The following is an 11,937-nucleotide window of genomic DNA, read 5'->3' as shown; positions in this document are numbered from 1 at the left end:
CCTCTAAAAAAATCCTACACTGATCATACCCAGTTCTTCCTCCTAATGATCACCAGCCTTTGCCCTAGAACTACCATCAGCACAATTCTTAAACTGTGTTGTCCCTTTTAGCATCTATTTCCATAATAAAGCACAGAATAACTTCCATAAAGCCTTCGTATTTGCTTATAATAGCTCTTTGCCTATGCTAATGGGAGCTAGTTCCTGATCACAATTGTTATACAATCTGAAGCTTGCAACATAAATCATATCTCTAATTAATAAGTTACATTAAGAGCAATTTGAGTTTTGAAAATTTCTTTGAATTTTATTATAAGACATATTTCTGGAAATGCCTAGCAGACAGCTAAATGTAGGAAAGTAGAGCATAAGAAAGAAGTTGGAGCTAGCAAGCCTAATAAAGAAGGATCCCGGCCCCACAAAAACTAAAAAAAGACCCTTCAGACATGAAGGCATTTATAAATTCCTCAGTGGAAATTGCAGTTTCCAAAAAATATAAGGAGACCAAGTAGATATTTGCCAAGACTAAGGTCAAGTTGCAGACACTACCTTCTCTGAAGGCAGAGTGTCCTTTTAGATGGAACCCATCTGGGTCTGCACCTTAATTTGTCAACCGTTCATTCTCGATATTCAACTGATTATCAACACATTCCCCTGACTTTTATAGGCTTTATGTCTCCTAGATTTAAAGCCAAATATCCCAGAGGTTGGTTGTACTTTCAGCTTTTTATCATTGTTGTAATATAAATAAGCATCCTATATGAAAATGGGCAGAAAAACCTACCTTTTCAGAGAACATATGTGATGTAGCACCTTGGTAAGGGCCCACAAGCATTTGTAGGGGAAGATACAGGAGAAAATCAGGGCAAGAATTGTGGTTTGTTTTGTTTTGTTTTGTTTTTAAGATTTTACTTATTTATTTGACAGACAGAGATCACAAGTAGGCAGAGAGGCAGGCAGAGAGAGAGGGGGAAGCAGACTCTTCACAGAGCAGAGAGCCCAATGTGGGACCCTGGGGCCCTGGAATCATGATCCAAGCTGAAGGCAGAGGCTTCAACCTACTGAGTCACCCAGGTGCCCCAAGGTGGTTTTGTTTACCACCACAAAACCAGCACATAGCACAGAAGCCAGAACATTAGAGGTCTGGTTTGAGGAAAGAAGGGAGGGAGGGAAAGAGAGGTTTGGTTCTGAACTGATATGATAATGTCCCAGAAACAATGGTCCAGGAACTTCTTAATGTCTGAAATTCAATTTTAAGTTGTTTCTCTCACTAGAATTTAATGCCATCTAGGTCCCAAACTTTCTGTAAAGCCTGTTAGACACACAGATGCTTTGTGTAAATGGGTTTTGCAGACGTCAAGGGAAGGAAGCAGTACTGTCTAAATCATTATAGTCTGAACAGAAACAGACTATGGAATAGGAAGAGGATCCATAAAATGAGCTCATTATCTAAAGTACAAGTTCAGAGCCAGAGGGATAAGGAAAGAAAACAGTAAGGAACCTCCTCCCAGCCTCTCTCGACTCAGGTCCCTCAGAGATGCCAGGAGTAGCCAAGACTTCCACTGAAGAGGAGAAGAAGTTGAAAACGCCAGGTTCGCTTTATTTTTTTTCTTTCCTTTTATTATTTATTTATTTAATCTTAATTTAATTTTATTTTTTTTCAGTGCTCCAAGATTCATTGTTTATGCACCACACCACTTTAATTTTTTTTAATTTATTTATTTGAGAGAGAGAGAGAGAGAGCACGAGCAGGAGGGAGCTTAGACAGAGGGACAAGCAGGCTCCCTCCCCAAGCAGGGAGCCTGACACACAGGACACCAGGGCTCAATCCCAGGACCCTGAGACCATGACCTGAGACAAAGACAGACACCTAACTAACTGAGTCACCCAGGTGTCCCAAGAATACCAGGTTCACTTTAATATCAAACAGCAGCACCCCTCAGCTAACATCTGGGAGGCACACATGTTACCTCAGTTTATTCCTGCAAAGGGGGGCATGAGATGCTACCATCGCATCTGTTTGACAGATGGGCTAACGTTTAGAGAGCTTCGAAAACCTGCAGCCAAGTGACAGAGCTGGGATTTGAACCGAAGGCCCTCGAACTGCTTCCCTACAGCTCCACAATATTACATACATACAACGACATTTCTCTAGGCCCTAGACCAAGAAGAAATCAATGCCCTATCTTTTAAAAGACGGTTCTCAAAGGCGCACACAGAAACTTTATCATTTATTGTGAAGTAAAGCAAAGAATGAAGAGAACTTCCAAAGTTCAAGTACAAACAGAATCATTCCCCCTTCAGAAATAAAGACAAGGAAGCAGCTTGGCAGGACAGCACATCACCCTTAGATGTTTACACCAGCGCAAGAACCAGCCCAAACAAAACTTTATTCATAGCAGCCCATAGAACCTGTTATTGTAAATTACTAATCTGTGAATCTATTTTTTTCCTTTTCTTCGAAGATTTTATTTATTTATTTGACAGACAGAGATCAAAAGTAGGAAGAGAGGCAGCAGAGAGAGAGGAAGGGAAGCAGGCTCCCTGAGGAGCAAAGAGCCCAATGCAGGGCTCCACCCAGGGACTCTGAGATCATGACCAGAGCTGAAAGCAGAGGCTTAACCCTCTGAGCCACCCGGGTGCTCCTAACATGTGAATCTATTAAGAGGATTATCCATCTTAATAAAAAAGAAAAGGAAGCCATCTTCATCCTTGTAACTTTGTATTGAAACCTAGAAAGCTAAAGAATAAAAAAAAAAAAAAGTAAATAATTTTTCAATCTCTGAAAAATTTTGAATTTCCCAGACCTATGTGACATGACTGAGATCGGCAATCCCTGAGAGTCATGGAAGCAACAGCTTTGAGGGAGCCATGGAGGGTTTCCCGGTGCTTCTATTTTAGAATAAACCAGAACATATCTGAAACCCAGAGTTTTACTTTTAAAGACAGTGGAGATGGAGAGGAGAAGGGAGTTGAGGGAAATTGGAAGGGGAGGTGAACCATGAGAGACTACGAACTCTGAAAAACAATCTGAGGGGTTTGAAGTGGCAGGGGGTGGGAGATTGGGGGAACCAGGTGGTGGGTATTGGAGAGGGCACGGATTGCATGGAGCCCTGGGTGTGGTGCAAAAACAATGAATACTGTTATGCTGAAAAAAAAATTAGAAAGAAAAGATTAAAAAAAGAAAAAAATGGTCAAAACTTACAAAAAAAAGAGCTTCACTTCCTCTTCTGGGGAAGGGTGTATAGTGTTTTTGGTTGTATGCAGGATATTTGGGTCATATAAGGTGAAATTATGATGGTGCAATTTTCTTTATTTTCAGAATCAGTACAATTTAAGAAGATGTATATGGATGCCCATGTTTACAGGAGGTTGATGAGTGATGGTTAATTCTATGTGTCAGAGTGACTGGGACAGAAACATTGTTTCTCTGGGCGTCTGTGATGTTGTTTGTAGGAGAGATTGATACTTGCATCCATGGTCTCTGTGTACGTGGGTACCATCAAATCCATTAAAATTCTGTATAGAGTAAAAAATAAAAATAAAAATAAATAAAGACAGTCGGTCTGGGAGTAATATACAATAAAAACCATGTCTTACTTTAATGAGATACTATGGTTGAGTCATTCACCCCAACATGTCTTTGATTAGAGGGATCCTTAATTCTAAGAGTAGAGTGAATAGTAGGAAAAATTTGAAAATATGCCATCTCCCAGAAATCATCTAATACCTCTCTGAAAAACCATTCGTGAAGTAAGAAAACCATTTTGCTGACAAAAGAGGTTGCTGATCAGAGTTCACACCAGGTAGGTACCAAGCTCCTCAGTTAGGAGAAAAGCCGCCCATTGTTCATGGCATACACACCTCGTATGCCTCCATTTTCTGTAAAAAAAATCTTCCTTTTCTGTTTCTCCTAGAGCCACTCTGTAAAGGAAATACAGAGATGTGTTTCTGGAAGTAACAGAGAATAAAGAAGGACAAAATCAACCCGGTCAGCAGCCAGTTCTCACTTAAAAAAAAAAAAAAAAAAAGGAGGGTGGGGGGAGTTAGCATGTGGACCCCCAGTCCAGATGGCTTGTTTTATCAGTACACAGGTTCCAGGGGAGAACAAGCATGAAATTAGGCTCTTATTAAAATAAACCACCATGTGTTTCTGAAGTTTGCTTTTAAGTCTCTCCTGCCCAGATTTACTGAAACCTGGAGCTTTGATTTACTCTGAGCATTTGGCCAAGGAGGAGGGCGTGAGAGATCTACCAAACTTCTTCAGCAAGTGAGGGGATATAAAGCTAGAACACTCCCCCGCCCCTGTTTTGATGCCATAAATCTCAGTCCTTGGAAACAACTCCCCTGCCCTTCCTCCTTCTCCACCCATCCTGTCTGATCACAGAGGGGTCTTGTGCAGTTTTCCACTGCGGTCCTCATGTAAGGTAAATCTGAGACTCTAACGGACTCTGCTGCCTCCTTTTCTGTATAATTCCCCAAACGACTTGGTTTCCCGGGTGACCTTTCTTTCTCCTACATGGAAGTTAGTCTGTGTGCCCATACGAACTAGAATAAATACAGAGGACACGGCATTCTAGATCACTACATGTCCAAAGGCTCTCTAACCAAGTAAAATATCAGATATTCCCTTGCTTGTCATGAAACACAATGACTAGACCCCTATTCTATGCTCTATGCTCAGAGAAGAATGTCCGGATATGATCGGCAAGGATGACTCACAGACAGCAAAAACCCTTGCAAATAAAGAACTCTATTGAGACAGACATTTGCAATGCCAAGTAAGCAGGTTTATTGAGAAAATACAGAGCGAGACAAGTTCCCTTCCTCAGAGGCACAAAAGCAGAAGCCAGAAGACACAGCAGCAAGGTCAAAACATGTCAAAACCACCAGAGACAGGGGTTGGGGAAGTAAAGTTTCTGGAAACATCCAGAGACATATGCGACACCAGTGATCAACCCTTAAACGAAGCTTGGTGCTAGCCAGGAAGATCGTCGATTGCCAGAGGCAGCTTCTTCAGAGCTAGCGGCCAAGCAGTCAGAACAGTGGTCAGCAATGAAGAGTTGTTCGGGGACAGGCAGCACGCTGGACAAGCCTGGAAACGCCGCTGGCAGGTCCTGGAGTCTTGATTCGCTCACTGGCTCCTACACACTTAGCACGTTCTTCGACAGCTGGACGTGCAGGACCGCTGGTACGTCCTGGAGTAACCGCAGGCTGGTTGGCAGACAGTGGAGACTCCTCCCATGGGTTGGCACCCCGTGGAGATGCCCCCCAGGGGCTGACAGCCACTGGAGACAAAGGTGAGTGGCCGGCTGTAGGTGGTCGAGCAAGGATTGGAGACACAGGTGGTTTGCCGAGAGCAGGTCACCTGTCCATGGCTGGAGACGCAGGGACTGGACTGGTAACAGGTTGGCTGGCCAGCGTTGGACTCACAGGAGGACCCCTGGCAGTGGTCCAGGAGCCAGGAACCAGTCTGGAAGGAACTGGGCAAATAGATGCCACTCAGACAGTCAGCATCTTGGGAAGAAGCTGTGGCAGCCGGAGCCACGGGGACAGTGCAGTGTCCTCCAATAGGCCTGGAAGAGCAGTTTCTTGTAGAACAGTTGTAGGACATGGTGTAGACAGAGAGCTGCGGGTAACTTGCTGAAGCTAGCTGCTGAATTGTGAATGTCCCTTCAGGTCCCTGAGCTTTTATATATCCTTGCTGGTGGGTGGGGCTCCCGCCCTGGTCCGCCTGGCTTCTTTGGCTCAGACCAGCGTGCCTTAGAACATCTTGTGAATCTCTAGGTTAATTGTCTCTTGAGAAGCCTTCATCCTCATAAAGACAGTTTAGTAGTTTGGTAACTAAATCATAAGGCTTCTGTACTGTACTTAGTCCCAGGATTAAGGTTACTTGACAGCTTCAAAGCTATCGGTCATCCCAGCCCACACTTTGTCCCTCATTCATCTCGCTTGGATACACTGAGTGTCGATCTGACAGTAACACCACACATGCCACCGCCCTGCCGTCACACACTCTCCCCCTTCTGACCAGGACTCGTTTTGTTTGTTGTCGGCACTTAACATGTTTTAAGCATAACTTAATCAGCCACTCTTCCATAGCTAACGGGGCTTCTCATGGACAAGGAACCTCCTTGAATATGCTTCAGGGTGACAAGGACAACACCTGTCGGGAAACAAGACACAAGGACTTATATTTAGGATACGAGCTGGCTCAGAAAATTAACCAAGTGACTGAAACAAGACACATTCAGGAAGGGTAGAGGGCAGTGAGACTCACCCTTTATGTTCAGGCAAAACAAATTAGAAGCTAACTTAGTGGGAGTGTGTTTGTAGCCAAGTCCCTTTCTAAATAAATTGGATGAGCTTTATGCCTAAAATTTTTACTCCATAACTATGGATAAGAGGGATTCATAAGATTCATCAATATACCAGTGGAATGGGCTTAGTTAAATTTTAAAATTACTATAAAGTTCATTTAAAGGGGTACATTTTCTCCCAAGATGCTCAAAAGCTATTTTTTTTTTTTCCCACACAGACACTTACAGAAAGCATGCATTTTTATCACGGACAAACCAAAGGCTCTTGAAAGGATGGTCCACATCAGGAATAGGGGGAGAAGCACATGTGGAAGCAGGCACTTAATCAATATTTGGTTATGAATGAATCAATGTGTGAACAGTGTACTATGATATTTAATTATTCTTTTTTATTCCTGGGGAAACCACATAAAGATATCATTCTCCTTTATCTCATTGCGCTACAAGACATCAATTCTGAACACCTGTATGACCGATTCTGTCCACCCACCTGTCCACAAACATTTTACCTCTGGCAAAATAGTTCGCTTTAACATAGTTTAAATGGTCAGTGATATTTCTGTATCAAAACAGCTGTAAGATCTGACTTGTGTCGTAAACTCGCTTACATGGGATAGGAGAGAGGGACAATCATGAATTTACATATCTTTGAGGACGAGACAGACAGACTATGTTCAGACATCCGCAGAGCAAACAGCTTTTTTTAGAACTCTTTGGAAGTCCCTCTGAAAAATGCTTCATCCATCTCTGTTCATTACACGAAAGCCATACCAGAAGCTCCCCAAGTTTCTAATTGGAAGCCAGGAACACACCCAAACAAGACGGTGTTGTGCTGTGGGCTGTATTATAATTCCCAGGGATCAGACCACCTCTCCCTCAGTGACTCGCAGCGTGTTCTCAGGTAGAGGGAGAAATTAACAAGATGACTGCTTTCCACAATGTTCTAACTAGGCTCTTACCCCGGCGAGGAATGTCCCAGTTAGTGTTTGAAGGTTGGAGTCCCTGGTCACAGGGGCTGGCTTGCTTGTTTCAAATGGTTCAAATGAGTGGTTTACAGGCTTCTACCAGCTATGAATTCATTGCCTGCTATGGAAAAGTACTTAATCATGCAAATTAATCAAGTGACAAAAGCAAAAAGTAGAGTCGGTAGTAAAGTTACACATAAGTTTGCAGTACCCATTGCCACATTTCTGAGATGGTAGAGATGTTTATGTATCATTACTCTGTCTTGAGTTCTCTTTTCCACTGCAAGTTGAACATTGCACAGAAAAGGATCTTAGAAAATATCTTGCATCAGCCTCAGGAGAAAAGGAAATGAACACTTTTGTGTGTGCCTGACCCTGTTCCAGGCATGGAGTTAGAGACTCTCCATTCTCCATATTAAATGCTTCCAGCAACCCTACGGAGTAGGTGTCATGTCACACAAAGTAGCTACAACTCAAGGAGGTTGCATGGCTTACGAAGTTCATGCAGTTTATATTTGACTGAGTTGAGATTCAAATAAGACAGAGCCATGAACTATCAACCTGTATTAGATATATTTAAACATGATGAGATGTCTTCATTAAAGCTCCAGCATAAAGTTCTAAAAAGAATCAATCGACGAATGTTCTATTAATGGTACTACAAAGAATGTAGTCTTCATTTCTCTTCCAGTTTCTCAATAACAAAAAAATAAAGATTTTAAATCATAAGTTACAAGCACTACTGTCCTTTTACTTCATGTGTTGCTTCGTTTCTATACCTTTGACAATTTTTACTTCATTAGAATGAAATGCAAGGTCACTACAAACAAAGCAACAAGAGGCAGAGAGCCATCAATAGCTTGAAGTTACAATTTGAAATTATAATTATCTATTACAGTGAAGATAGACAACTCATTGTTCAACAACAGCAGAGAAGTGAAATGAGTTTGCAAGTTTAAGCTGCAAGACCTTTCTGGAAAAAAAAAAAAAAAACAGAATTCACAAACTCTGAGATCACTTTAAAATGATATTTCATGAGTAGTCTTCTTCCAGTCACAAAGTACCCCCAAAACCAGTTATTTCATTCAATAGTTAAATCTAAGGGATCTACTCAACAGATTGCTTTCTATCTGACACCAGTAAAATAGCAGGCAGGCTCTCTGGGAAACAGCACAACTATCCATCCTAAAAGGAGGAAAACTGCTAATACCCTCCTGCATTCTATTTTGAAATGCAAGCATAAAGAGGCAGGTTTTGATTGACTGTAAGTTGCAACAATGTGGAAATTCACACTGACAGCCCTGGGAATCTTGAAGAAACTTACAACCCTGTTAAATGAAATCAACAGATCATCTATTCAATGGAATGTAAAGAAGGATCTGGCCAGCAGGTATCACCACATAGCTACATGCAACATGAAGCTTTAACTCCATGAAAAGCCTTATGAAGGTTATCCTCCAGTCTGCAGAGTGTGAAGTGAGGGAGGTGTGGTGAGAGCCGGTAGGGAGAGATTAAAGACCTGCTACCCATTATCTTCATCACTGACGGATAATTTGCTCTCGTTTGTAAAGAACAATCTAAGCCTTATACAATAATTATCACAGGCTGCAACTGAGCAATTCTTTCATTCAAAACTGAATCACAGCAATCACTTACACAGCCAAGCGTTTGAGAATAAAATGAATTAAGCCATGTGTGGGAGGCTGAACGTTTGATATGCAAGAAGGATATTATTCATCACAAAGTTGGTAATAATGTTGACCAATGCCAGTTCAAAAAACCCACTTAGTCTCATCAAATGGAAGAAGAGAGAGCTTGCTGAAAAATTAATCAACATAAAATGAGATTTTGTCATTCTGTATTTTTCCAGGATATTCATACTCTCAAAATAAAGCTATTCATTATCTCTTAAGAAATATAAAAAAGGAACTTAAAATTTAAGCACAGAACATAATGGTTGTTTCAAAAATTAAATACATCTTGGCTGAATTGTTCTCTCTCTCTCTCTCTTTTTTTTTTTTTTCCACTTCACACCAACCTCTGGGTTGAATCTCCAGAATCCTTATTAACCAAGACATTATAAACCCTTAAAGGCTGTGTGATTTGCACGACAAAACTGAACTGAAATTTATTTTCCAAACTCTTTTGAAAAAGGATTAATCATGGACTATTTGAGTCTTTGGGGTTGGCGGCAACCGGAGGGCAGAAAGCAGAAGGTGAAACCCAAAGTTGCTGCTTTTAGAACTTGAAAATACCAGTCACCAGCTACACAACGTCTATAAAAATAAACCTTCCGAGGGTAGTGTCAAGGTTGAGAAATCCTAAATTAAATCTCCTTCTCCTCCTGATGCCTGTTTACAAGTGCGTGTACTTTTTCATAGGTGCACTGGAGATCAATATCAGGGTGTTGTCAATAAAAACAAGCAGAATCCCAAGTCGGGGGCCACAACAAATTGTCATGTGGGAAAAGCCATGTGTAGGCTGTTGGCGTTGCTCCGGTCCCTGTCTTTCAATATAAGAGGTAAACCCAGTTGTGATCAGACATGAGTCATGTTCAGGTACAGGGCCTGAGAGAGAAGACTCCAAGTCATTCTAGATGTGTTATCCTTCCCTGATTCAGAATTGCTCAGGGCCTACTAGGTACCCAGCTTGGTCAGGATGCGAGCAGCGATGAAGGAGACAGAGGTATAAGATAGGTCGGCTCTCAGCATCACCTCGCTGACCCGTTCTTGATAGGCAGCTCTCTCAGAGCTCCCCGAATTGGTCCCCCATTGGGCAAGGCAGGGAGAGAGCAAAAAATGAGGCACGCCACTCCAGGCTGGTCGGTGGCCTGTTTTAATGAGCAAAGGGAGCGCATATACAAGGCTTGTCTCAGGCGGCCACAAGACAAATGGATCTTCGCATCCACCCACCAAATCTTAAAAGTTGATAAAGAGGCCTTAGCTGGGTTCAGTCACATGCATCGTGTAGGTGTTCTCAACACCACATCATTATCTCAAGGCTGGGTCCCTGAAGCAGCCTCTGGGAGCGGGAAAGGACAGTGGAACCCACATCAAGGGGAAGGGGTGAGGAGCCTCCGACAGCTCGAGTCCAGCTCCCGGGTCAGTTGGTGGTCACGTCTTTTCGATGACCTTCCCCAACACCCACGCTTAGGCGCTTCAGACGCAACCCTCCCTCCCCGGTCCCATCTGCCTGATGAGGAGGGTTGTGGTAGACCAGTACTATCTCAGGCTAGTAATTAGACTATCAGGACTGGGTCTTAAAGTCCTCGCGTCCAATTCTGTCCCCTGAAGGAGGAGAGCGTAAGTCCCAGAGAGTATCTTTGGCAAGTGTATCTGACATTCTTGTGCACTAGTTCAAACTCATGTCATTCCATTGTATTCTGCTTGCACAATTCTGCCAGCTCCATGGGGGTGCACCTGAACACTGCTGCTTCACTTTGGGGCCACTAACCAACCTCTTACTTCTTGTCCTGGGTCTTTGATGTCATAGCAAGGGAAGCCTATGCCAACCTACACTCTACACTCATGTATGTACCACCCAGAAATGGGCCCATGCTTAAGCAATGGGGAATGCAAATCAAAGGGCAAGTGCTCCCACCTTTTGAACTCCAGGTAGACAGGTGTGAAATTATTCCAAAGAGTCCCATGGAATTGCACATGAGTTGTTCACGATTGTGGTCAACTTGCTTCCACCTCCTCCATGTCACTTCCCCTGTGCCGCATTCCCTGGAATAAAATTTCCAAACAAATCGTCTCATGTTCTAGGGAAAAGATCTTGTATACAAACTGAGCATCAAACAAGTAATATTTGGATGTTTAGAACAGTTTTGTAGTTTGAGACCAAATGCAAAATGGCAAGAGTTCTTAAACATAGCTAGATTGTATGCAGATTATAAAGATTCCCTCCAAGTAATGTCAATCACACTGTGTTGTTTCCCTAAGAATTATACCCCAAAGACATTATTATTGTCAGTTTGATATCACAGTTGTTTTCCAAAATGGAGAACCCATTTTCCCAAGGCAAGATGTGAGCTAGCAATGAAATACAAGATCATTTTAGTTAATAAATACTTTTCCACTTTTCATGGTCACATATTTATTTTTACATGTATTAATAAAATATGGCTGGATTATCCAAGCCATAATTTTATAGGAATCATTACATAGTTTGAGGCTAAAGCAAGCCTTTTTGTTTAGAAAGTGAGTTATTATAAATAAGAATATTAATTGAATAATGAGGAGCTTGATATAAAAATATGGCAAAACTATCAGCATAAAAATCACGGTGGTGGTTTAAGAAATATTTAAATGGTTTAATGGTGTACTAAGACAGTTTAATAAATGTCTAAATAACAAATATTTTAAGTGGTTCCATAAATATTTTTAAAAATTCAACTCATTCTATGTTCAGAAAATGTGACCACCTAATGAGACCCATTCACATATGTCTATATATTCCAAAAGACTTGCTTTCTCTTCTGCTTATTAATTACTTTGTGACAAATTACCCCCAAATTTAGTGGCCAATAATGGACTCTTAATCTCACAAAACAAACTGAGGGTTGCTGGGGGTTGGGGGGTAGGGAGAGGGCGGTGGTGTTATGGACATTGGGAGGGTATGTGCTATGGTGAGTGCTGTGAAGTGTGTAA

The 11,937-nt window shown here is 42.0% G+C and overlaps 1 protein-coding gene across 1 annotated transcript; it reads right to left on the bottom strand.

Moving 5' to 3' along the window:
• Nucleotides 1-4,768: 4,768 nt before the first annotated feature.
• On the bottom strand, nt 4,769-5,663 carry KRTAP11-1 (keratin associated protein 11-1). Its single transcript, XM_082698566.1, has one exon. It carries the CDS (start codon nt 5,612-5,614, stop codon nt 5,153-5,155), a length of 462 nt encoding a protein of 153 aa, XP_082554692.1. The 5' UTR covers nt 5,615-5,663; the 3' UTR covers nt 4,769-5,152.
• Between the last annotated feature and the right edge of the window lie 6,274 nt (nt 5,664-11,937).

The sequence above is a fragment of the Mustela nivalis genome (assembly GCF_964662115.1).
Source record: "Mustela nivalis genome assembly, chromosome: 1".
Lineage (NCBI taxonomy): Eukaryota > Metazoa > Chordata > Mammalia > Carnivora > Mustelidae > Mustela > Mustela nivalis.
Note: the sequence above shows the minus strand (reverse complement) of the source record. Positions and strands in the feature narration are given on the sequence as shown.

Bases quoted from the DNA above. Each gene is read 5' to 3' on its own strand.
- KRTAP11-1 (XM_082698566.1), bottom strand. From the start codon at position 5,614: ATGTCCTACAACTGTTCTACAAGAAACTGCTCTTCCAGGCCTATTGGA.